Source organism: Denticeps clupeoides, chromosome 10 (genome assembly GCF_900700375.1).
Source record: "Denticeps clupeoides chromosome 10, fDenClu1.1, whole genome shotgun sequence".
NCBI classification, from domain to species: domain Eukaryota; kingdom Metazoa; phylum Chordata; class Actinopteri; order Clupeiformes; family Denticipitidae; genus Denticeps; species Denticeps clupeoides.
Genome location: NC_041716.1, coordinates 14,400,967 through 14,424,277, shown reverse-complemented (window position 1 = coordinate 14,424,277; position 23,311 = coordinate 14,400,967). Strand labels below are relative to the sequence as shown.

At 43.7% G+C, this 23,311-nt stretch overlaps 1 protein-coding gene across 2 annotated transcripts in view; it reads left to right on the top strand.

Annotated features, from left to right (window-relative positions):
- vps13d (vacuolar protein sorting 13 homolog D) overlaps positions 1 to 23,311 on the top strand; it is a 45,943-nt gene that overhangs the window by 20,988 nt on the left and 1,644 nt on the right. The window contains exons 36-69 of one of the 2 annotated variants that reach the window (XM_028992801.1): positions 826 to 1,023; positions 1,223 to 1,312; positions 1,688 to 1,828; positions 1,959 to 2,084; positions 2,335 to 2,409; positions 2,841 to 2,946; positions 3,524 to 3,676; positions 4,112 to 4,247; positions 4,368 to 4,415; positions 4,617 to 4,767; positions 5,447 to 5,663; positions 5,763 to 6,010; positions 6,102 to 6,293; positions 6,764 to 6,890; positions 6,996 to 7,138; positions 7,216 to 7,346; positions 7,557 to 7,732; positions 7,820 to 7,943; positions 8,203 to 8,438; positions 8,549 to 8,651; positions 8,953 to 9,110; positions 9,347 to 9,455; positions 9,847 to 10,017; positions 10,418 to 10,522; positions 10,795 to 10,944; positions 11,081 to 11,227; positions 11,314 to 11,410; positions 12,095 to 12,243; positions 12,531 to 12,665; positions 12,807 to 12,974; positions 15,990 to 16,122; positions 16,208 to 16,403; positions 19,325 to 19,456; positions 22,875 to 23,115. In XM_028992801.1, coding sequence (XP_028848634.1) covers positions 826 to 1,023; positions 1,223 to 1,312; positions 1,688 to 1,828; positions 1,959 to 2,084; positions 2,335 to 2,409; positions 2,841 to 2,946; positions 3,524 to 3,676; positions 4,112 to 4,247; positions 4,368 to 4,415; positions 4,617 to 4,767; positions 5,447 to 5,663; positions 5,763 to 6,010; positions 6,102 to 6,293; positions 6,764 to 6,890; positions 6,996 to 7,138; positions 7,216 to 7,346; positions 7,557 to 7,732; positions 7,820 to 7,943; positions 8,203 to 8,438; positions 8,549 to 8,651; positions 8,953 to 9,110; positions 9,347 to 9,455; positions 9,847 to 10,017; positions 10,418 to 10,522; positions 10,795 to 10,944; positions 11,081 to 11,227; positions 11,314 to 11,410; positions 12,095 to 12,243; positions 12,531 to 12,665; positions 12,807 to 12,974; positions 15,990 to 16,122; positions 16,208 to 16,403; positions 19,325 to 19,456; positions 22,875 to 23,115 — 5,012 coding nt within the window. The remainder of the gene's footprint in view (positions 1 to 825; positions 1,024 to 1,222; positions 1,313 to 1,687; positions 1,829 to 1,958; positions 2,085 to 2,334; positions 2,410 to 2,840; positions 2,947 to 3,523; positions 3,677 to 4,111; positions 4,248 to 4,367; positions 4,416 to 4,616; positions 4,768 to 5,446; positions 5,664 to 5,762; positions 6,011 to 6,101; positions 6,294 to 6,763; positions 6,891 to 6,995; positions 7,139 to 7,215; positions 7,347 to 7,556; positions 7,733 to 7,819; positions 7,944 to 8,202; positions 8,439 to 8,548; positions 8,652 to 8,952; positions 9,111 to 9,346; positions 9,456 to 9,846; positions 10,018 to 10,417; positions 10,523 to 10,794; positions 10,945 to 11,080; positions 11,228 to 11,313; positions 11,411 to 12,094; positions 12,244 to 12,530; positions 12,666 to 12,806; positions 12,975 to 15,989; positions 16,123 to 16,207; positions 16,404 to 19,324; positions 19,457 to 22,874; positions 23,116 to 23,311) is intronic. The other variant, XM_028992802.1, reaches the window with a different exon arrangement.

Below are 23,311 nucleotides of genomic sequence, written 5' to 3'. Positions count from 1 at the left end.
TGGATGCTGGAAAAGTGGCAGAATGAGGATTTTTCAGATGAATCTTCTGTTGAATTACACCACAGTTGCCGCAAATATTGCAGGAGACCTACTGGAGCCGGCATGGATCCGAGATTCACCCAGAAAACAGTGAAAAATCATGGTCTGGGGTTACATCCAGTATGGGGGTGTGCGAGAGATCTGCAGGGTGGAAGGCAACATCAATAGTCTGAAATACCAAGGAATCTTAGGAATCTTTTTATATTCCCAATCATAAAAGAGGCCAAATTCTGCAGCAGGATGCTGCTCCATCACATACTTCCATCTCCACATCAAAGTTCCTCAAGATGAAGAAGATCAAGATGCTCCAGGATTGGCCAGCCCAGTCACCAGACATGAACATCGTTGAAAGGAAGGAAGGAAGCATGGAAGACAAAACCAAAGAATATTGATGAACTCTGGGAGGCATGCAAGACTGCTTAACACCAATTGATTAATTAAAAGTCAGGATAATAGCAGGTGTTTCGACAAAATAGATAAGCGACAGGGACTGTATAGGAAACACCTTCTTTGTGGTGTATAAACTTTCTACATTTCTCAGACATCTGTCAAGCAAAAAAAATCTGCACCCTGTTACTGATCCATGTAGTCTTTTCTCTATGTAGTCTTTCTGTAGTCTTTTTTTTTTTTGTAATTTTTCTGTGATGTGATCTAAAATATATTTTTAAAAATTCAAAATAAAATATTCCATTCACAGTACACAGGTCTGAGATATAGTTAGTTAAAAGGTTCAGGTACAGATGATTGAGCTGCTTGATCAGTTGTGTGCCTTTGTCTTTATTGTAGGCCAGCTGGATCAAGCGGCGACTTGGCTCTTGGAAAATGCGGAGAGTACTTCAGGACGTAACAGGTCCGGTTCAGATGCGGGGAGCCACTCTGCTCCGCCCCTTTCGGGGGTGGAGCTGAAGGCAGAGAGCATTTGTATCTGCTTCATCGACGATTGCCTGGACTGTGATGTTCCACTGGCCGAACTCACCTTCTCACGTGAGCTTTTTCTCTTGGCTTTTTTACATCCGAAACAAATTACGATCTTTTAATTGATCCAGTGATTTCATATACCTTGATAGCTCTTAATCTCAGCAACAAGCTCAGGGAAAAATAATAGATCAGAGATCAACAAGCACCTGTGTTGTAGTAACTGTTGGCAAGATATCTTGATCACCTGTATGTATTCTCTTGGAAGGTCTTTATGTCCTGCAGCGGATTGGCTCTACACAGGAGGGAAATGCTAGCTTTACTATTTCAGGAGATTACTACAACAGAGAGCTGTCAGGTATGATTACAAATCTTAGCAATGTATTCGTATTTTATCTCTGTACCACTTGGAATCATGAATCTGTCTAGTCTCAGTCATCTGCTTCAGATGGATTTCAACAGGGGTTGAGTAGGATACAGTTTATGACCCGGACAGACCATTAAATTAAGATATAAATGTAGCTTTCCATTGACATATCTCTCATCCATTAAACATACCTACATGTAGTTAATATTATATATTGTTTCTTTCACATAAATAACAATATGGCAATTTGTGCAAAAAAAACTAACAATATTAATAAATAACTCTGAGGACCTCTCCATATAGGGGAATTGATACATCAGATTGTTTGATTTGCTCTGTGGGTGGGTGGATGTGTGTTCATTCCAGGTTGGGAGCCCTTCATCGAGCCCTGGCCATGTTTTCTGACTTGGCAGCAGCAGGCCGCCGGCCGCCTCCATCCACCACGTCTCCGGCTGGGAGTACGAGCCAAACAGCGGCTGGATGTCAACGTTACCTCCGTCCTACTGGGTACGGCGCCCCGGCCTGTCTAGGCCTGTAGATTTCACACGCCTTCACTCTCTCGCCCACCGTGGAAATGTTTATTCATGATTGCTCTGGACTTTTCTCACCACATTGTTACCATGTCTCTCCCTCACAGAGCAGTACAGCACCACCAAGACATCCTGGCTGGCCGACTACTGCCGAGAGGATGAGTCACCAGCCCAGAGCTCAGCAGCCCTGTCCTGGATGGGTTCTTCTGTGGACCCCCCTTCGTTTGGACAAAGTAAGTAGCTGTTGGGTACATAATCAACTTCCTGAAATACCATGTGGCATACTTATCATGTTTTCTCAGTTTCCACTGTTAACAGTAACAGCAGAGTAGTGTATTAGTAGATCCATCTTTACCTACCCCCTTTACCCGTCTTAATTTTAACCTCCCGTTTCCTACTGTCTGTCTTACTCTCTTCTGTCTGGCTGCTTGTCTGTCTGTCTGTCTGTCTGTCTCCTTTCTAACCCTTTCTCTCTGATGTCAGGTGTTCCTCTTGCCCACCTTAGAACTCGGAGCACTGCCAGTTTGACGTGCCTCGAGCAGCAGGTTCATGCCCGAGGTACTGTCCTCAGAAAGAGTAGCACAGTGTAATCGTTTCTGTGTCCACTGTTGTCACAGCAACCACCTCAGGGATAGGCATTCACTTATTTCTGTCTCCTGACCTCTCACCTTCTGTCTTGTGTCGCCTTCTCTCTTCACCTCTCATTCGAAATCCTAACTAACTTCCTCACACAACTTTTGAGCACCCAAGAACTAATGCATGATGCCAGTGACTGAAACTTTGCCTGTCCTCCACTCTCTGTGGTAAATTTGATGATGGTACGTGAGTGGGGGAAACTACGCAACTCAGAAAGTGGAATGTCTTACCAGCAAACTACAAACTACTGTTTCTGATGCTACAAAAGAATACACGAAAGGCAATAATGGTTTCATCAGTAATTCTTTTATTTTCCAGTAACGTTCTACTCTTGTATTTCTTCTCCTGCTCAGCGGATGTGAAACTGTCTAAACGAAGGCAGCCATTTATTCCTTATGCCCTCCGTAACCACACCGGCTGCACCATGTGGTTTGCCACCCTCACCACCACGCCTACTAGGTGAGTGCAGACACCACCCATCTTCTACACCTGAGCACAAAGGAACTCTCTCACCTGTAACATTTTATAACATTTCTACATTTTATATCATATTATCTATTAACAATATTATCTATTATTGCACTGTTCTATTTTGCACAGCAGTATTTTTTATTATTTAGTTCACCAGTTTAGCGCTGTCTGCCTCATTTGTTAAATGTTACTCTTGCACTGCCCGTGTCCGTGTCCTGCTCAGTTTGTCTGTGTCACACACATGCACTTTTATATTTTTCTGGGGCAGTGGTGGCCTAGCGATTAAGGAAGCACCCCCGTAATCAGAAGGTCCCCACACACTGATCTCTGGGCGCTTGTCATGGCTGCCCACTGCTTACTAAGGGTGATTGTTAAAAGCAGAAGACACACTTCGTTGTGTGCACTGCGTGATGTGCTGCAGTGTAACACAATGACAATCCCTTCACTTTCACTTTTTCAGTATGTAACTTTGTTTAAATGTTCTGGGGAAACACTATGTACTGTCCAACATGTATATAGCTGAAATCACAAAAAAGCATTCAACATTTTGTATGCTTGTTCGCAGGGTGGCGCTTTCCCACAGTGGCAGCGTGGACTCCATATCAGACACCCAGGGCCCTGGAGCTGATGACACCCACAACGTGAGCCTTTGGAGGGAGGTGCTGCCTGGGGAGGAGATCCCATTTGAGTTTGAGGCCAGAGAGAAACTCAGGCACAGGTGAATGGGTGGGGCAACCTCAGCAGTGTAGTCAGTTCACTCTGAGCTGTAAACAAAGACACTGGTCTGTGACCTCTCAAGACCAATGTCTTGACCAATTGGGGCAGTGGTGGCCTAGCGGTTAAGGAAGCGGCCCCGTAATCAGAAGGTTGCCGGTTCGATTCCCAATCCGCCAAGGTGCCACTGGGTAAAGCACCGTCCCCACACACTGCTCCCCGGGCACCTGTCATGGCTGCCCACTGTTCACCAAGGGTGATGGTTAAAAGCAGAGGACACATTTCGTTGTGTCACCATGTGCTGTGGTGCAGTGTTTTACAATGACAATCACTTCACTTTCACTTTCAATATGTGTACACCTGCAGAAGGAACAACTCAAGAATGAGAAATGAAAGGTTCGTGGTTTTTCTGTAATTGATTATTGTAGTTTGCTTGTAGACACACCCATGAGCTGAAGTTGCACCAGCTCTTGGTGCGTGTGTGCGGGTGGGAACAGGTGAAGCCCGTCTCCGTGGACAAAGTTGGTGTGTTCTTCCGTTATGCTGCTCCCGACCGCAACAACCCTTCAAACACGGTGAGGTCACAGGTCAATGGAAGGCAACACGTTTTATTCTGTAGCATGATGTGCTGCGCTGGTTTAGAACAGTCATGTTTCGGCCTGTAAATATACTAAACTTGTTTCTGTTTTCCACAGGTGGGCAGTCCCATTAGCCGGACCAACATTATACACCCCCATGTTTATGTAAGTATAAGTGTGTGAACCAATTGATAGGTTAGAATTTTAAGTGCATAAGGTTGCTGGAGAGCCAGATATATTATTTATATAAGAAGATATTTGTACCCTTGTGGCAGTAGAAAGAGGTCATCAGGAGCTATCATGTGATGCATATCTCTCAAAATGAAGTGAGAGTTTGGGTTGTTTTTCCAAATTGCTTGTTTTTAGTTTTCAGCCCTGCCTCCTGTGAGGGTGGTGTTTTCCATCACCATGGAGGGCAGTGCCAGAAAGGTCATCACAGTGCAATCTGCTCTCACTGTCAAAAACCGCCTGGAAGTGCCCATGGAGGTCCGATTGGACAGTCCCTCTGCCCCTGACAGTGAGGACTGCACACCAAGCTCCACTTCATCATTTTTTTCATGGATTTCATAACATACTAATTGATTCATAGTGTGTATTCATAGTTCATACTACCCCAACATTAATCATTGTTCAATATTTACCTTCAACCACATACCATGTTTCACCCAGTAGATATACATCATCTTAGACACTTTGAAAAAGGGTGAAGTTAAAAAACTTAATAAACTGGCGCAGAGTTCCTGTTGCAGTGTTTGCAGTCTGTTAGCCAAAAATTGTTCACCAGTATTTATCTGATAACTACTGCAAAGGGTCACTATAACCTATTAAAATTAAGAATTGATTCATTTTCTCGACTAGCATATTTCTCAAAAATATTATAATAAAAAATTTTGTATGCCTTCATATGGCAAACCATTCAATGCCTGAATGAACATGTAATTAGTCTCTTTATACTTATATATTTATATCATGAGCCCAAGAATGTAAATTAAATCGAATCAAGAGTTTTGTTTTTTTTAATCCCCCTGTCTATATATCTGGTTTGCTAAGCCAGTACACAGATTTACCCTCTTCCTTCCTTAGTTTACCTTGCAAACATCGTATGATGCTAAATTCTACTTATTGTCTCCTTAATATCCTGCACAGTCCCTGTGCTTAGCTCCAGCTCTCATAGAGCTCCATCTGTCTCTTTTTAGAGCCAGTGGTTCTGCCACCCATCTTACCAAGTGAGACCCTGGCCATTCCTCTGCACCTGACCAGCTGGAGGCTACAAGCTCGGCCCAAAGGTCTCGGACTCTTTTTCTGCAAGACTCCCATCCACTGGACTAACGTGGAGCGACCTGGAGAGGTGAATAGCAGCAAGAGAGAGTGTCAGTCAGCCGATTTTGATGACAAACTCAAGCGCAGCTTTAGGTGGGTTTGAAGATGTTGAACATTTCACTCACTAAATCATTGCTTACTCCGTCTAGCCTAATAGCCTAAGAATTAAGTTTGACTTTCCTCCGGTTGTAGGTTTTGTGTAGTGATAAAAAAAGAGAACTACCCTGACCAACAGCCAGCCAGAATGGTGGCTGGGAGCACCAAGCACATTTACAGACAGCCGGGACACACCATCTACCTGCTTCCAACACTAGTCCTGGCCAACCTGCTGCCCTGTGACCTGAGCTACTACATCAAGGGCACCTCCATCAAGAGCACCATGAAGCCAGGCAAAGAAGCAATCCTGCACGCAGCAGACACCTCCCAGAACATGGAGCTAGGTAAAACCTGAGTTGTGTGTGTCAAGGGTCGTTATATTGAATTGATAGTGTATTTCCTATTATATTTAACGGTGTGTGTTTGTGTTCTCAGGGGTGCTGCTGGAGAACTTCCCTGTGTGTAAGGAGCTGCTGATCCCTCCCGGCACACAGAACTATGTGGTGCGCATGCGCCTGTACGACATCAACAAGCGGCTTCTGTGCCTGACCATCCGTATTGTCCTCAGAGCCCAGGGGGCACTAAAGATACTCATCTCCGCCCCATACTGGCTCATCAACAAAACTGGTACATCCAATGGCAAACACACCCGAGCTGTGTTCGAACTGCTGCTGTGCAGCAGTGTGTGAACCTGGACAGGCCATGTAGTTCATATGGAAATGTTGTTATTATTGTCCATCAGTGCCATACAACTTAATTAACTTCAGATCATGCTAATCCTTAAAATATCAGCGCTGCTGAACTGTGGTCCTGAATGCTAATAGTAATGCCCTGTGTATTGATGCATGAGGTTAATTAGGGAACTTTGAGCAGTGCTGGGCAAAATAGTGAAAGTGTTGGAAAGTAGCTGAATACGTTGCCATATAGTGTTCAGTAATGTTCTTTTATAGTACACAAAATGTAATGTATTCTAAATACTTTTAGAATACATATAAAGTGCATTTTTAGACATCCCTGCGTATTTGTGCTGTGCTGTAACCAACCCTCTGTATATAATAATAGCTGTATTGTAAATATTGTATATGTTTGTGCTGCAGGGCTGCCGCTCATTTTTCGGCAGGATAATGGGAAGACCGATGCAGCCGGTCAGTTTGAGGAGCACGAGATGGCCCGCAGCCTCAGTCCGCTGCTTTTCTGCTACACTGACAAGGAGCAGCCCAACATGTGAGTCTTTCTCAAGGGTCTTTCTTGCTTCTGTCTTCTCAGCTTTTGCAACAGTCTGATGAAGCCCATTCCCTTTCTTCCATTCACTTTCTCTCCTTCTCTCAGGTGTACAATGCGGATAGGTAAGGCCATCCACCCGGACAGTGTTCCTGGGTGGTGTCAGGGCTTCTCTTTGGATGGAGGCAGTGGGGTCAGGGCAGTGAAGGTCATCCAGCCAGGCAATCGTCCAGGACTCATTTATAACATTGGCAAGTGTCCTCAGGGTGGTGTTCTCCCATCTGTTCACAAATCGAAGTCGCATCTAAGTTGCTCTTTCTGATTCTAGGCATAAATGTCAAAAAAGGAAAAGGTCGTTACAGAGACACACACATTGTGACCTTTGCACCTCGTTACCTGCTGGACAATCGATCCTCACACAAGCTGGCCTTCTCACAGCGGGAGTTTGCCAGAGGCAAGGTGTGTGTAGTTATGTAACACAGAAATACCTCTACCCCAATCACCAGAAACGGAAATGAATATGGGAAAGTTGGTGTTTCATTGGTCGGCGGATATCAGAAATATATCAGTCTCAACATTGCAGGAATGGTGGTCGAATACCCCCAAACAGTCAGATCTCCTGTGGTCAGAAACAGACCATTGAAGTGGTTTATTTTGTTTGGCTCGTAGGGAACTGCAAATCCAGACGGTTACATCTCCACTCTGCCAGGCTCCAGCGTGGTCTTCCACTGGCCCAGAAATGACTACGACCAGCTGCTTTGCGTCCGTCTCATGGACGTTACCAACTGCACCTGGTCCGGAGGCTTCGAAGTCAACAAGCCTAAATCTTTCCATGTGAACATGAGGTGTGTGTTCTTGCTGTAATATCATATTTCCATAGGAGTAGCGTGGCAGTGTTTGATGTTCCTATGTAATGTTGTTTTGTGTTTCAGGGACACTTTGGGGAACTGCTTCTTCCTGCGGGCAGAGATTTCGCTGAAAGGGGCCACCTATCACATTATATTCTGTGACACTCAGCATCTGCCTCCTCCCTTTCGCATAGACAACCTGTCTGATGTGAGCATACAAATGATTGAAATATATCAAATGAAAAATAAAATGCACAATATGGTTTAATAAGGTTTGCTGGTTGGATTGAACTTGATAAGGCTGTCTTTCTCTGTGACTAACATCATCGTGAATACTGTATAATATAACAGTGTAAGTGAGGAAAATGCCTGGGAATTAGAGAGTGGAGAGATTGTGTGATGAGGTTGGTGATTCTGTCCAGTACAACATGGAAAACAAATGGTCTCTTGTAACTCATTTGCCCAAGGTGCCCATCCAGTTTTGGCAGCATGGTGTCGTCGACATCCGCCTGCACACGGAGGTGAAGGCAGGGTCTGTGTTGGACTATGCCTGTGACGAGCCCACGCTGCCCCCCTACCTCACCCTCACAGTCAAGGGTGCAGGGTCATCCGAAGTCACTGCTGACATGAACTTCTTTAGAGAGTACAACAAGCTGTACTACGAGAACTTCATCTACATCGCAGCCACACACACCTTCTCACAGTGAGAAAAACGGCATCAAAATACGACCATACAAAAACAATGATTTAGTGTCCTGAGTGTACTCTTGCATGCAAGGGAATGTTTAACTGTGTGCTTGTGTGTGTGTACAGAGATGTTGAGAAGAGGCCGGTTGGTAAAACGCGTGCAGTTCGGTGTGCTGAGCTGGTGCTGGACGTGGATCAAAAGACGCAGAGAGTGATCCTTAAGAAGAAGGTACTGCACACAGTTACACAAGGGTCAGTGGTGGCCTAGCGGTTAAGGAAGTGGCCCCGGTTCGAATCCCGACCCGCCAAGGTGCCACTGAGCAAAGCACTGTCCCCACACACTGCTCCCTGGCCGCCAAGGGTGATGGTTAAATGCAGAGGACAAATTTCACTGTGTGCAATGTGTGCTATACACCTGCTAGTGATGTGTGCATGTTTTAAGTTGTTTACTGGATGCATTTAACCAAGAATTATAATTATGCAATCAGTGATTTATTAAATGTCTGGTGTGTAAATTGTAACACTCTCAGGAGCCAGGTAAACGCTCTCAGCTCTGGAGGATGACAGGCTCTGGGATGCTTTGCCACGAAGGCTCCTCACCTCCACAGAGTAAGCCTGCCCAGCCTCGCCCCCTCGAGTCCTCACTGGTCCTGGACATTGCAGGATTGGCTGCAGTCACAGATAACAGGTGAGTCACCACCTCACACTCAAGTGGAAGAAGACACTTTTGCATTAGAGGAAATATGTCACACACACATATTAATATAATACTATATATATATATATATATATATATATATATATATACACACACACACACACACACACACACACACACACACACACACACACACAGACACACACTTTTTTTTAAAATTTGTATTTATTTATTTGTTTATTTATTTATCTTTGTCTATTTCTCAGCTATGAGCCGCTCATGTTGAGGCGCCCAGACTCTCGGCGCAGCACAACCCAGACATGGCACTTCAGCTCAGGCATGCTAACCTGCGGCCTGCCAAGACTGGTGGTGCAGGTGAGTGACCAAATCGCTGGTAGCTCCACCAGACATTTGTCTACACCCAGTGCAGTAATAACGCTGTTTCACAGTGAAATGCCAAACTTCATGAAATTAATGGCTTCTCCTTGTGAGAAATTATTAGCGTGTCTCCATATCTGTCAGATGTCCTCGAAATGAATGATTTTTATGTTGTTGTTTGCTGAGCTGTATTTCTCACATTTCTGCTAAAGGTTGCACTGGGGTATGAGTCTAACGTTCCTTCAAATATTTTTGCTCTCCTACTGGAGTCAGCCAAAGGTTCAAAATAGTTACACCACCAAATAAATCACACTTTCCACAAAGAATTTGTTTATGGTTCTGTTGTGGTGCATTTGTACAATATTTAGCTGGCGTCTGTACTCTGCAGGTGAAGGGTAGTGTGTCAGGCCTGTATGATGGAGCAGAGGTAGTTTTGGGTCCAGACACCGGACTTCTGCCGGCGGCCCCTGAGCAACAGTTCATCAACCAGAAGATGAGACCTGGGTCTGGGGTTCTGTCTGTGCAGGTTCTACCTGATGGACCGACTAGAGTTCTGCAGGTCAGAACCAAACAAATGTTCAAATGTATACGTCTATGCACATAGAGTACAGCAGTTATAAATAAATGTTCTAGTGGGTTACACACTCGCCTATGAACCAGAAGACCACAAAGTCACAGGTTCAAACCTTCTTTACTACCATTGTTTCCCTGAGCAAGACACTGAGTGTCTCCAGGGGGACTGTCCCTGTAACTTTGCACAGGTGTACACAATTCATACTAGAGTTAGTCTGATTTGGAGAACATTTCCTAAATTAATCTATACCATAACAGTTTAGGTATAATTCAGAAGTCAGATTCATTAAACGTTTTGTGATACATTTCACATGAAATGTGTTCCATCTTATGTTGCTGGTCTTCAAATGAAATGCGGTTCCTATTGTTAAAATCGTTGTTTTCAGATAAGTGACTTTAACCAACGGCGTATGAACCGCACCTCTGCTACCACAGAGGAGGAACAGACTAAAGAGAAGTCGGAGAAGAAGCTTTCTGAAGAGGAGCTGGAGGTATTTCCCCACTGTATATAAATCCCAGCCATGGTTGTATTTATCATTTGGTCATATCTTGTAATTAGGGTTGGGTCTTTTGGGGGGGGGTCCTGTTATCCTGAACTGATATGCTTTTATGTTGTAATCAGAGTTTGAAAATATAATTATTCTTTTCATTTATTTACCAAGTGTCAAAGCATTATTGAATAAACAGCTTGAAGATGAGCAATCATGAACTCATTTTCTACTCATTAATCTATCTGTGTGTGTGTTTGTGTGTCTATGTGCAGGTGATGATCAACCTGGAGGATGGCGTGGGCGTGTCTCTGGTGAATAAAGTACCTGAGGAGCTGGTGTTCATCACTCTGTCTGGTATCAATGTCCACTTCATACGCACGGCCGCCAGCCAGGTTCTGGAACTCAGTGTCCTGAACATCCAGGTAAAAACTCCCAGTTGCATTTGGTTACTTGGTAACAAGTGTTATCTCTTAACTTGTCACGCAAGAAGTGCAATCTATGTCATATCATGTGACAGTGGTACAAAAACTTGACCTCTCCTCTATGGGGCTTTCTCAGGTTGACAATCAGTTGTTAGGCACCACCCATCCTGTCATGCTGTGTGTGACATCGGGTTCTAGTGAGACCACCATGGACACTGGCCCCGCCCTCCAGGTGAATGCAGTCAAAGTGCCCAGCAGCCTCATGCTCACTGACCTCTTCAAGGTGGGTCAAGGGTTCAAGTGTCTGAAGCAAAAAAACCCTGCAAGATTGGGAGAGTGCCAGTAGTTCATGTATGCTTTGTTTCACAGCATCTCATGGTAACAGCACGGAAGTTCACAGTGATTATTGAAGAGAAGCTTTTACTCAAACTTCTCAACTTCTTTGGTTACGGTCAGACAGAGGCAGGTATGTCAAAATTTTATATGTATTTTCACTTTGTTATTCTTTGCACACTGAGAAGGTTGTATATAAGACAGATCATTTGTGTGTCTCTTGGTTTTACAAGAACAAATAAACAAGCATTACTTACCAACCCAGACATTTTGGTAGACATGTAGACATCTCAGGACTGGCTGTAGACATCTCAGGACTGGCGGACTCACTTTACTTTCACTACTGAACAAATTAACATAAATTTAATTCTGTTTTGCTAATGAATTTGACATCAGTGAATGTGACTCTCCATGAGATGTATCATTTATAACTACAAAATCACAGTTATGATGCAAAGGGGCAATGGTGGCCTAGCGGGTAAGGAAGTGAACCCATAATCGGAAGTTTGCCGGTTTAAATCCCGAGCCGCCATGGTGCCACTGACGTGTCAATGAGCAAATCATCGTCTCACATGCTGCTCCCTGGCCGCCTGTCATGGCTGCCCAATGCTCACTAAGCATGATGGATTAAAAGTAGAGGACACAGTTCGTTTGTGTTACTGCTTGCTGTGCTTCACAATGACAATCACTTCAAAGTTAAAGAAATAAGAAAAGAATGAAGTCCTGTCCTGTTTTTTTCTGTAAGTGGCCAGACTTGAGGTTTTGTGTACAGACCACCTCATTCTGTTATTTCCACTGCCTTGTGTTCCTCATTCAGAGGTGGAGAAACTGGATGAAAACCTGTATGAGAAACCAAGTGAGGACGCCGTGGCTCTGAAGCGGTATTATTTTGAAAATCTGAAGATCAGCCTCCCTCAGATCAAACTCAGCGTGTTTACATCACACAAACTACCTCCAGACCTCAAGGTAAAGGAAGTTTCTCAGTTACCTATTCCATCCTGAAAGTGTACCACCACTGAATGCTCACATAGGAACATAGATTGATATGAGCTTCATGTGTATTCAAAAATGTCTGACACCAGGTGGTGCTGTGTGTCCAGAGACATTTGATGTTCTCTTCTAAAATACAATCATGAATCAGCTTAATAATAGCATTTAAATGGAAGGATTCACCTCATTTCTTTAAGCAATGATTACTTGATTGTTTAATATTTGAATAAATGTGACTGAATCACCTCTCTGCTCTTGCTCAGGCACTGAAGGGAACTCTGGGATTCCCACTCATCAGGTTTGAGGACGCCATTATCAACATGTACCCCTTCACACGCGTGCACCCGTACGAGACCCAGGAGATCATAATCAACGACATCCTCAAACACTTCAGAGAGGTCAGACCCTAAAGTCTCATTGACCAAGACACTGAATCTTGAGCAAGATTTTAGATTTCCAGTTGTATTTAAAAACTTAGTTACTTAAAAAAAATTCCATGTTAAATGGAGACTTTTTGACTTTGTCACCTCCCCCCGCAGGAGTTGATCAGCCAGGCAGCACAGATTTTGGGCTCTGTGGATTTTCTGGGGAACCCCATGGGTCTGTTGAACGATGTTTCCGAGGGCGTGTCTGAGCTCATCAAATATGGGAATGTTGGTGGCCTCATCCGTAATGTGACTCATGGAGTCTCCAACTCTGCTGCAAAGGTACGTGGGTAAAGCATCATTAACATCATGCCATTGCTGAGCAGTATGCCAAAAAACAAATGGACAAAATAAGCGAATGGTAGCTGCATTTTGTTTTTTTATTTTTATTTCATAGCAGCACATATGTGTTCTCTTCCAGCTTGTAGGCCAAGATCCATTCCAGCCATATCTAGCCATATTGGTCTTCTGTTACATTTACTAATATTTGTGGCAGCTAATCTTTCAAAACCAAGTGTATACTGGAAACAGGGAGAGCAACCAAATCTCAAAACTCCAGTTCCCAGGTTGTGAAGGGTTTCGAATCCCAGGTTCACTTCCTGAGGTGTCTCTGGCTTGATGTAGTTTGTTCCTTAGCATGGGCATGATTTAGGGAGGGTCTTCAAATTAAGTTTCCTTTAGTGGCAACACTTCAATTAGAGCTAAATCAGTGTTTCCAAAATGCAAATAAAAGAGCTGTGGAACGACTGCACTGTGCTGAACGGAAAGGTACAAGAAGGGTATTGCATCAAACAATATAAAAAGGACTGTGTATACATGCATTTGTTTTCTAAGAGCTTCCCTTGTAGTCTAAGAGCAGTTGCCAGTGGTTTATTAGCATTGTCTGTAGTTTTTTTTTTCATTAAACTCTCCAGGCCACTGCTCCCAAAGTGTCTCTCTGTGGGGGGAAGAAAAAACTCATGCCAACCCCAGGCCTGAATGTAGTCGTCAGTCTGCCGCCCGCTGGCACAGTTATGGTGCCAGGCTGTGTGTGGGCAGAGCTGCGGCCAGCCAGGGCCAACACAGACCCCATCTCCCAACATGCCTTTCTGACCAGCCACAGAAATCCTGCCATTCAGCACCCGCCAGCTTGGTGTCAGCCGTCCCTGTGGGTCTTCAGTAGATGCTCCTGGAGTCACGCTGCTGTGACTGGTGGCTTTCACCCCTTCCGTTTACCTTGTTGCCGCTAGCAAACCTTCAGGAACATAAACAACATTCAGCTCCCACACAGCAGCACTCTCCAACTCTCGTAATAAAAATGTTTTGCCAAGATGTTGGCCAAGCTTTTCAAAATTCCTCTCCGCTGCGTTTAGTGGAAAATCCATTTTAAAGCATCTGAGCTCCTGATCCAATCAGATTGCAGTAAACCAACAAATAAACCAAATGGAATACATGAACTGAACGTATCCAGTGGTAGCCGAATTTAAAAATATAGATTTTTAAATGTTTATCTAATTGTAGAAGATTGTCCCATGATTCTCAGTTATTTCCCTTGTGCTGTTTAGTTGCTCGTGGTTCTGAATGATCTGGTTAACTGTCACTCACCCACTTTGTACAGATTGAACAGGGATTGTTTGAACATGGTGGTCATGGGGGGGTTAAACTTGAATGCTGTCCTCCTCCTCCTTTAACCATAAGTGTGTTGGAACAGAAGGAGAGAAGAGGATGGATGGAGGGAGGGAGGGAAGGAAGGAAGGAAGGAGTCAGAGCTGGCCTTCAGATGAACCCATCGGAGACTTCGCTCAGAGAGGTCATCCCAAGTTCACGCCCGGACGCAGCAGAATGTCTTGTTTACCCAGAGCTCCAGTTCCAGTGGGGAGCTCTCAGGGCCGAAAACGCAAACCCACTTCCAGCAGACACCTGCTGTGGTCACAGGGGGGGTCTCTGTGGGCAAAGTCAGGTCAGCGGGGGTGGGGGGCGTGGTGGAGCCACCCAGGGTAGACAAATTACCGGCCTGATATATTTGACAGCTGGACGGAGAGGCGTGCAGAATCAGTTTTTCCTGAGCAGAACGGCGGTTGTGATGAGAACCACACCACTGCCTCGCAGCAGTTTATATCCCCCACCCCGCTGCAGCCGTGTGGTTGCTGACTGAATTACATTAAAATGCAGGAAGAATGTTGTTTCATTGCTGAAATGGCAGTATTTATAACACCCTTACTAGACTTTAGACTAACTACAAACATTTCTTTACATTTTTCAGTCTTGTCGTGATGGCTGTGAGATGTTTGAGTGCTTAGGCAAATGTACCGTGATTTGTGTGTACACAGCCGCTCGATGGAGACAAACGAGAAGTGATCCATCACTCCATGCAGGAACCCAATCAGTCTTGGGCATCCAGCGTGGTGAACGGCCCTCTCCTGACACCCAGTTGGGTTTCTCTCACTCGCAGCATCACCAGCACCGGAGAGTTAATGAATTCCGAATGGAGATGTATGCTCTGTCAGATCAAATACTGACCAGGCTGCAGCATGTTAAAATGGATCCGGCGTGTTGTTCTTAATGTACATAGCTGGTGCAGACTACTGATAAGCACACACACCTTCTCTTTTTATTGCAGAATTGACTCATTTCCATTATATAATGATTTTGTGTGAATAGAATAAAAAACGCTGTTATCCTGTTGTTCAGCCGCAACACAATTGTTCTCCATTTGTAGACTTTTGCTTGCAAGAGATCATTCATTAGTGAGTGCTTGAGAGAGTTGAGAGAGACCAACCCCCAGTCCTTATAGCACATCTCTAGATATCAACAGTTCTTCTGTTACAGGTTTGTTGTTACTATTAGGGTTAGATAATGATGAAAAACTTTTAATTTGTTAGGGTTAGGGATACCACGTAGCAACCGACATGTGAGATGAACTGGGTTCGAATTTGGTGGTCTCTGTGACCTTATGTTGTTATTATTATTTTTTAAATTCAGTCCCAGTTGCATTAATTAAATAAATTTTATTTAGATGCGGAAGTTGCTTTGAATAATGGCAGTTAGGGCAACCCTAACCCTTTCCTGTATAGGCTTTAAAATAAAGCCAGGGTGACTGCTACAGGGCCCATCCCAATACATATAGTATATAGTATGTCTAAAATATCCATCTATGTCAGATTTGGGAGTAACCCCTTAGACGGCATGTTCCCAATCATCAAAACACAATATAAAGGTATATTTTTTATAAGAATAGTGTCTATCTCTACTCTCTTTGTCTATTTTTTCTGGCAGAATTTCATTAACGCAGTGTACCTGTCATCATTCCTCTCACAGTTCGCGGGGACTTTGTCTGATGGACTCGGCAAGACCATGGACAACCGACACCAGAGTGAACGAGAGTATATCCGTTACCACGGGGCCACCAGTGGTGAGCACCTGGTGGCTGGCATTCATGGTCTGGCCCACGGTAAAGGCTGCTTTCTCAGTATCCCGTGTCACCATTTCCTTCTCACCTGTTCAGGTGTCATTTTTAACCTTCCTCTGCCATTCAGGTATTATCGGTGGGCTTACCAGCGTCATCACGTCCACCGTGGAGGGGGTGAAGACAGAGGGTGGAGTGAGCGGCTTCTTCTCCGGTTTGGGCAAGGGCTTGGTCGGCACAGTAACCAAACCTGTGGCTGGAGCGCTTGACTTTGCATCCGAGACGGCACAGACGGTGCGAGATATGGCAAGTCTGAGCAGTCACAGGTATGAAGAACCCTGAACTGAAACCCAGCCAACCCTGAGATGCTGATTGCCTTGGAATAATGTCACAAATGGTGCTTGGTGGTTTTATGCAGTCATTACAAATGGCAATATTAAAAAAATCTATATTATTGCAACAGTGACACTTTTCCTTTGGAGATATTTTTAAAATTGCTTACATTTCAATACTGCAGGAGAAAGGACAGTACTTTCTGCATCCAGAGGGATTAATGACCAGTTTTTTTTATTTTTTAATGCATTTTTTTACAGTAATATTAATGGAAAGTGCTCTCGTTTAATGCTGAGCAGTCTCTAGCAAGCTTATAACAATTACTAAAAGCCATTAATGATGCACTGTTTAGAATGAATCATTTGCAAAATCAGCATGAGAAAGATATCCTCATCCTGCAGGGGAAACTACAGCGGACTAATACAGGTCATCTGTTGACTTTTTATAATTGATATGGACGTCACTGAATTAGCACACAGTCTGAGTTGTTTGTAAGGGCCTGAATGCAGGTTAATGCACTTCATAGTATTTTTATTTTAATGTTTTTATTACACCAGCCGCATGCTCCACAGCTGTTTCAAAGGTGAGAACCACAGCTGTGCTGTGCTTCAATTCAGCATCCCAACACCCCACCCATAGCCTAGAGTCAGGCGGTGGTGATGGAGAAGCCCTAATCAGCAAAGCAGCCTAATGAGCTGGACCACACAGTCCGCACTGAAGAGCATTTTCTCCAGAGTGTGGTTCTAACCTGGTTCCTGTTGAAAATGTGTTTCGAAGTTGGATCTGAATGGGGTCTGTTGTAAAGATTTTTCCTGCTGCTGTGTGTGTGTGTGTGTGTGTGTGTGTGTGTGTGTGTGTGTGTGCGCGCGCGCGCACGTATGTGTGTTTGTTTCCCTATGCAAACCGGAGGAATGAGAGGGCTTCCTGTTGGCCATGGAGCATGTATTGTGTGTGTGTGTGTGTGTGTGGATGGAGCGTGCCTGACACAGTTCAGATAGAGTTCAGCCAGAGTTTACACCAAAACAGTGCTCTTAGTTCATGGCGGACAGTCTGACTTGATTTCCCCCCCTCCCACACACACACACACACACACACACACACATACCAGTTTCAGACTGTATAGAACATTTAGATAAGCTGCATATCAGGAATGTACCACATACATAACGTTCCATTGCAGAAGAAGTCTGCAGAGGTTTTGCAGCCTCTGTCCAGATCTTTTTCACACACAAATACATACAGACACACACACACACACACACATACACAGATTCCACAAACAGGAAATAAACAGACTGGAGTGTGTACCAGCGCACTCAAGACTTATTTCACTACTTAATATCACTACTTATTCGCTGTCTATTTCTGTCTCACAGAGAGATATACTCACTTACTCTTTCCTTTTCTGTCTCTCATTCATACACACACACACACACACACACACACACACACATATGCACACACTCCCTTTGCTCTCCTGCCCTGTGTGTGAACTCTTCCTCCCCCGCCCCTCCCTGGGCAGCCATCCAGCTCCGTCTCACTTACTGTCCCACAACAAAAGTACAGGAGTGCTGGTGGGACTGAGGGCCTCTGGGCCTGACTGAGTTAGAGCTGTCATATGGCACAACACACACAAACACACACACACATACACACATGCAAAAGTGAGTACACCCCTCACATTTTTGTAAACATATTCTCTTGGGACAACGTGCAAGATTTGACACTTTGATATAATGTAAAGTAGTCAGTGAACAGCTTGTATAACACATTTGTTGTCCCCTCCAAAAAAAAGTGTACTCACTTTTTTGAGGAACTATATGTTATTGCCCTCAACCAAAGGTCCGTATTGGTATGCGATTAGCAGTTATACGAACTGGACCAGATGGGTGGTTCTAGCAGCACTCCGTACTGTTCAAATGAATAAACAGAAAAACTGACCTGCCATCTGTCCCATCTGTGTGGGAATCACACATCCCAGGTCATCATTATTGTCTCGCCAAATAAGTGGAAAAGTGGTTTTTGAAGTAACGTGGTGCTTCATATCATTTTCTAAGGTAATTTTTAGTATCAATCATATCAACCAGAAGACCCAGGTTCAAATCTTGTTTACTACCATTGTGTCCCTGATCAAGATGCTTAACCCCGAGTGTCTCCAGGGGGGGACTGTCCCTGTAACTACTGATTGTAAGTCGCTCTGGATAAGGGCGTCTGGTAAATGCTGTAAATGTAATGGTTGCGTAAAACCAGTTGGATCACAATGTTAAAAACAGGTGCTTAGCATTTTACATGATGTAATAAAACACAATCATATAATATGAAAATACTAAAGGTGATTAAATGAATTGATGTGAAAAGTAATCTTTTCTGTGCTGTGGTCAGCAGTAGTGTTTTTTTACTTATGGATCGCCACGGTCATGATCAGTCCCGGCAAACGAGTTCTTTCCCAGAAGACGGCGGCAGTAAAAAAGCGTAAAAAGCTTTTGGTTCGCGCCCACTGACAGCTGCTTGGCCTCGTTCCAAACCCCGTACCTGACCTGGAGATGAACCTTATTGTTCAGGCCTGCAGTCAGTTGTGTAACAGAGCCTTCCTCGCTGCCACAGATCCATCAGGTTCCTCACTGCAGCTTGTCAATAGTCCTTCTCACGCCAATGCGTGCCAGTCGCTGACGGCCTCCTTGAGTTTTGCACTGAATGGTTCTGAACTTGATTTTCTTTGGAGCCTCTGAAAATTACTGGTCTTTGAGTGAAGGTCATCCATGAACTTTTGCAGTTCTGACACTGGATGTTTCCTGCTCTCACCCCATTTTTTTTTTACCTTGGATCTCCAGTGATTAAATTCAGACCTGTTCATGTAGCTGTTCTGCTCTGCATTGTTTGTGTTATAAACTTAACTGTGTGTGTGTGTGTGCAGGTTGAACGTGCAGCGTGTGAGGAAGCCACGGTGTTGTAAGGGTCCTCAGGGTCTCCTGCCTCGATTCTCCGCCTCTCAAGCTGACGGGCAGGAGCAACTCTTCCGCCTGACTGACAACATCCATTCTGAGTAGTGAGTACCAGGGTGGTGTGGTGAAAATACACAAGAAATTATGTCATTAAACAGTGCCGACAAGGAACATGAACTGTGAGATGAACTGGGTTCGAATTTGGTGGTCTCTGTGACCTTATGTTGTTATTATTATTTTTTATTTAGATGTGGAAGTTGCTTTGGATAATGGCGTCTTCCAAATGCCACAAATGTAAAAATAAATGCATAAGGCTTGAAACATATAAAACCGCAACTTGCATTCTTTTGGAGTAGTGAGTAGTCATAGTCCTCTCAAGCCATGGGTATTTTATAAATATTTACATTTATATGAATATTCATATGCTGTCATATATGGGATAATTGCTGGCCTCACCTTTGCAGACAGATTCACGAATTTGAGCTTTAGTGGGAGTCATGTTCATTTCAATTATATGGAATTTCTTGGTTTAATGTCAGCACTTGCATTAAGAGTTCATGTGTGGCTCATGCAAATAGTGACATGGACACAGGAAACAGCAGTGCAGGCAATGCTGGGTTACCACACCACTAAAGCACTTTAACACAACAAAGGAGCTGACCAAAGTGCTGTACATTTAAAATTAAAATAAGTGAAATTACCAGAAACGGGACAGACATGGACAAAAAGTTAATTTAAAAATAAAGAATAAAAAGAAAACAGAATGAACAAAAATAAGAGAAACCTGCAGCAATTTGAATTAAGCAAGGTGTTGAATAACCGAAAATATTAAGACATATAACTATATAAAAACAATATAACAATATAAAAGAGTTAAGAAAGGACTGCCTAAGAAACCACATAGAACACTGCACAAGAACCACATCACACTGGGTTAAAAGCCAGGGTGTAAAAGTGAGTTTTTAAACGGTTGTGCTACACCGTACATTCCCTTATATTTTACTTTCACAAGTGACAACTTCACTGCCGGTCTCTGTTTTTCTTTGTATGTGTGTGTGTGTGTGTGTGTGTGTGTCTGTGTGTGAGACCTGCCTGTTTATTATCTACACCCAAACTGAGCTGATGTTTTGTGGCAAATTACACACAACACACACGTTACTCAATAACACCGGTAAAGGTGGAAGGGAAGGTCGTGTTTATGTTTGTGTGGAACCATAATGTCAGACACGACCCAAAGTGTGAGGTGTGTGTGTGTTGTGCGCATGTAGCGAGTGCCGTGTTTGGGGAAGGGCGGGGGTGGGGTGGGTCGGTCTGTGTGGAGCCGTGTGTACATACGGCCAGGGCCTGCAGCAGGGTCAAAACACATCTGTCACCACAAAGGCTAATTAATCCTGATTACACACCCCACCGACAGGCTTGGTGACCTCTGACCTCATAGGTGGCAAACTGGAAATTACTCTTTCAGAGTGGGTTCAGAAACTGAGTCTTTAAAGCTGTTTATTGAGATGTGGGGTTACGAATGCAGTGTGTTGAAATAAACAGTGGTGTGAAAAAGTGTTTTCCCCGCTTTTCCATGTTACTTTAAAAAAGTACTTTTCCATGTTAGTCACATTTAAAAGTTTCAGATCATCAAACAGATTAAGTCAGAGACAACACAAGTAAACACAAATGTGTTTAAGTGAATGGTTTTATTATTAAGGAAGAAAAAAATTCCAAACCTTCCTGGCCCTGTGTGACAAAGTAATTCCCCCCTAAACCTAATAACTGGTTGGCCCACCCTTATTAGCAACAACGTTTATCCCCTTATCTTTGCAGAATTGTTGTAGTTCAGCCACATTGGAGGGGTTTTGAGCACAAACCCCCTTTTTAAGGTCATGCCACAGCATCTCAGTAGGATTCAGGTCAGGATGTTGACTAGGCCACTCCAATGTCTTCATTCTGTTTTTCCTCAGCCAATCAGAGCTGGACTTGCTGGTGTGTGTTTGGATCATTGTCCTGCTGCTGTACACAAGTTCATTTCAACTTGAGGTCACAAACAGATGGCCGGACATTCTCCTTCAGGATTTTTTTTGATGGACAGCAGGATTCATGGTTCCATTTATGACTGCAATTCTTCCAGATCCTGAAGTAGCAAAACATCCACAGACCATAACACTACCATAACCATATTTTATGGTTGGTATGTTGTTTTTCTGAAATGCAGTTTTATTTTTACCCCAGATGTAATGGGACACACACAAAGTTCAACTTTTGTCTGGTCAGGCCACAGAGTATTTTCCCAAAAGTCTTGGGGATCATCAAGATATTTTCAAAATTTAAACAAGTCTTAATGTTCTTTTTGCTCAACAGTGTTTTGACTTGACACTCTGCCATGCACGTCATTTTTGCGCATTGTCTTTCTTAAGGCGGAGCCATGAACACTGAGGTTAAATGAACTTAACAGGCCTGAAGTTCTTTGGATGTTGTTGTCGTTGATGCACTCTTGGGGTAACTTTGGTCAGACAGCCACTCCCGGGAAGGTTCGCCACTGTTCCATGTTTTTGCCATTTGTGGATAATGGTGGTTCACTGGAGACCCAAAGCTTTAGAAGATGCTTTATAACCTTTGGCAGACTGACAGATATCAATAACTTTCTTTCTCATTCGTTCCTGAATTTCTTTGAATGTCGACATGATGTCGAGCTTTTGAGGATCTTTTGGCCTACATCACTTTGTCAGGCACATTTATTTAAGTGATTTCTTGATTAAGAACACGTGTGGCATAGCTAGAAATATTGAACTCCTGTGTGATGAATTACTTTCAACTTATGTTTTAATAGGGGCAATCACTTTGTCACACTTTTCCATGTAGGTTTTGATTTTTTTTCTCCCTTAATAACAAACTTCTTAAAATCATGATTGGTGTTTACTCTAAAACATTTAAATATAATTATTTGGTAATAAATCAGAGAAGGGGCAAACACGCATTTAGCAAAATGACTTCACATGAACATTTCTGATCATGAGTGCAGCCGCAACGTGTGGACACACACTGATATGGGGTTACCCAGTTGTGGGGGGGTAGACCACTAGGGTACTAGGCTAGACTAGACCACATGCAAACAAAGCCATTATGCGTGATGTTGATGTCGGACAAAGGGTGAGAATGCAGTCCAGTAACATAAAAGGGGGTACCTGGTCAACTTAGTCTCTATAAACACAAATGCTTTCTAAAAACACCACTGTTGTGGCAGGTTAGTACACTATATGCACCATATAGAATGAAAGACCGAAACCAGCATGTAGTAGTAGTACACTTAATACCATTGTGTCCCTGAGCAAGACATTTAACCCTGAGTGTCTCCAGGGGTAGGGGGGACTGTCCCTATAACTACTGTCCCATGTTAGTCATTCTGGATAAGGGCGTCTGATAAATGGCGTAAAATGTAAATGCATGTCTCTGTTTGAAGGTATTTAGGCTCATGAGGTGTCGGTTCTTGAAGAGAGTCATTTGACATCTGACCCCTCCTCCTCTTTCCTGCAGCTTCATCGCCGTGGAGCAGATCGACACCTACTGCGTCCTCATCTCCTCCAAGGTCGTGTACTTCCTTAAGCCCGGGGAGTATGTGGACCGCGAGGCCATTTTTCTGGAAGTGAAATACGATGACCTCTACCACTGCCTTGTCTCTAAGGATCATGGGAAAGTTTACGTGCAACTGACGAAGAAGGCAGAGGGTTCGAGCAGCGGTGTAGCCATGCCAGGTCCCTCACAGCAGAAGCCAATGGTGAGAGAAAATGTTAAAAAAAAAAAATGGTTTATTAAAAAATCTAGTATCATTAAAGCTAAGTATAGTTCTCTGCTGTGTTCAGACGTCAACAAATCAATAAAAAAATTTAAAAAAATGTCCGGATGTACTGCTGTGTTCCTAGATTCATTACATATCTGTTAACTATTGTACAGATGATTTGTTTTTGTAAAAA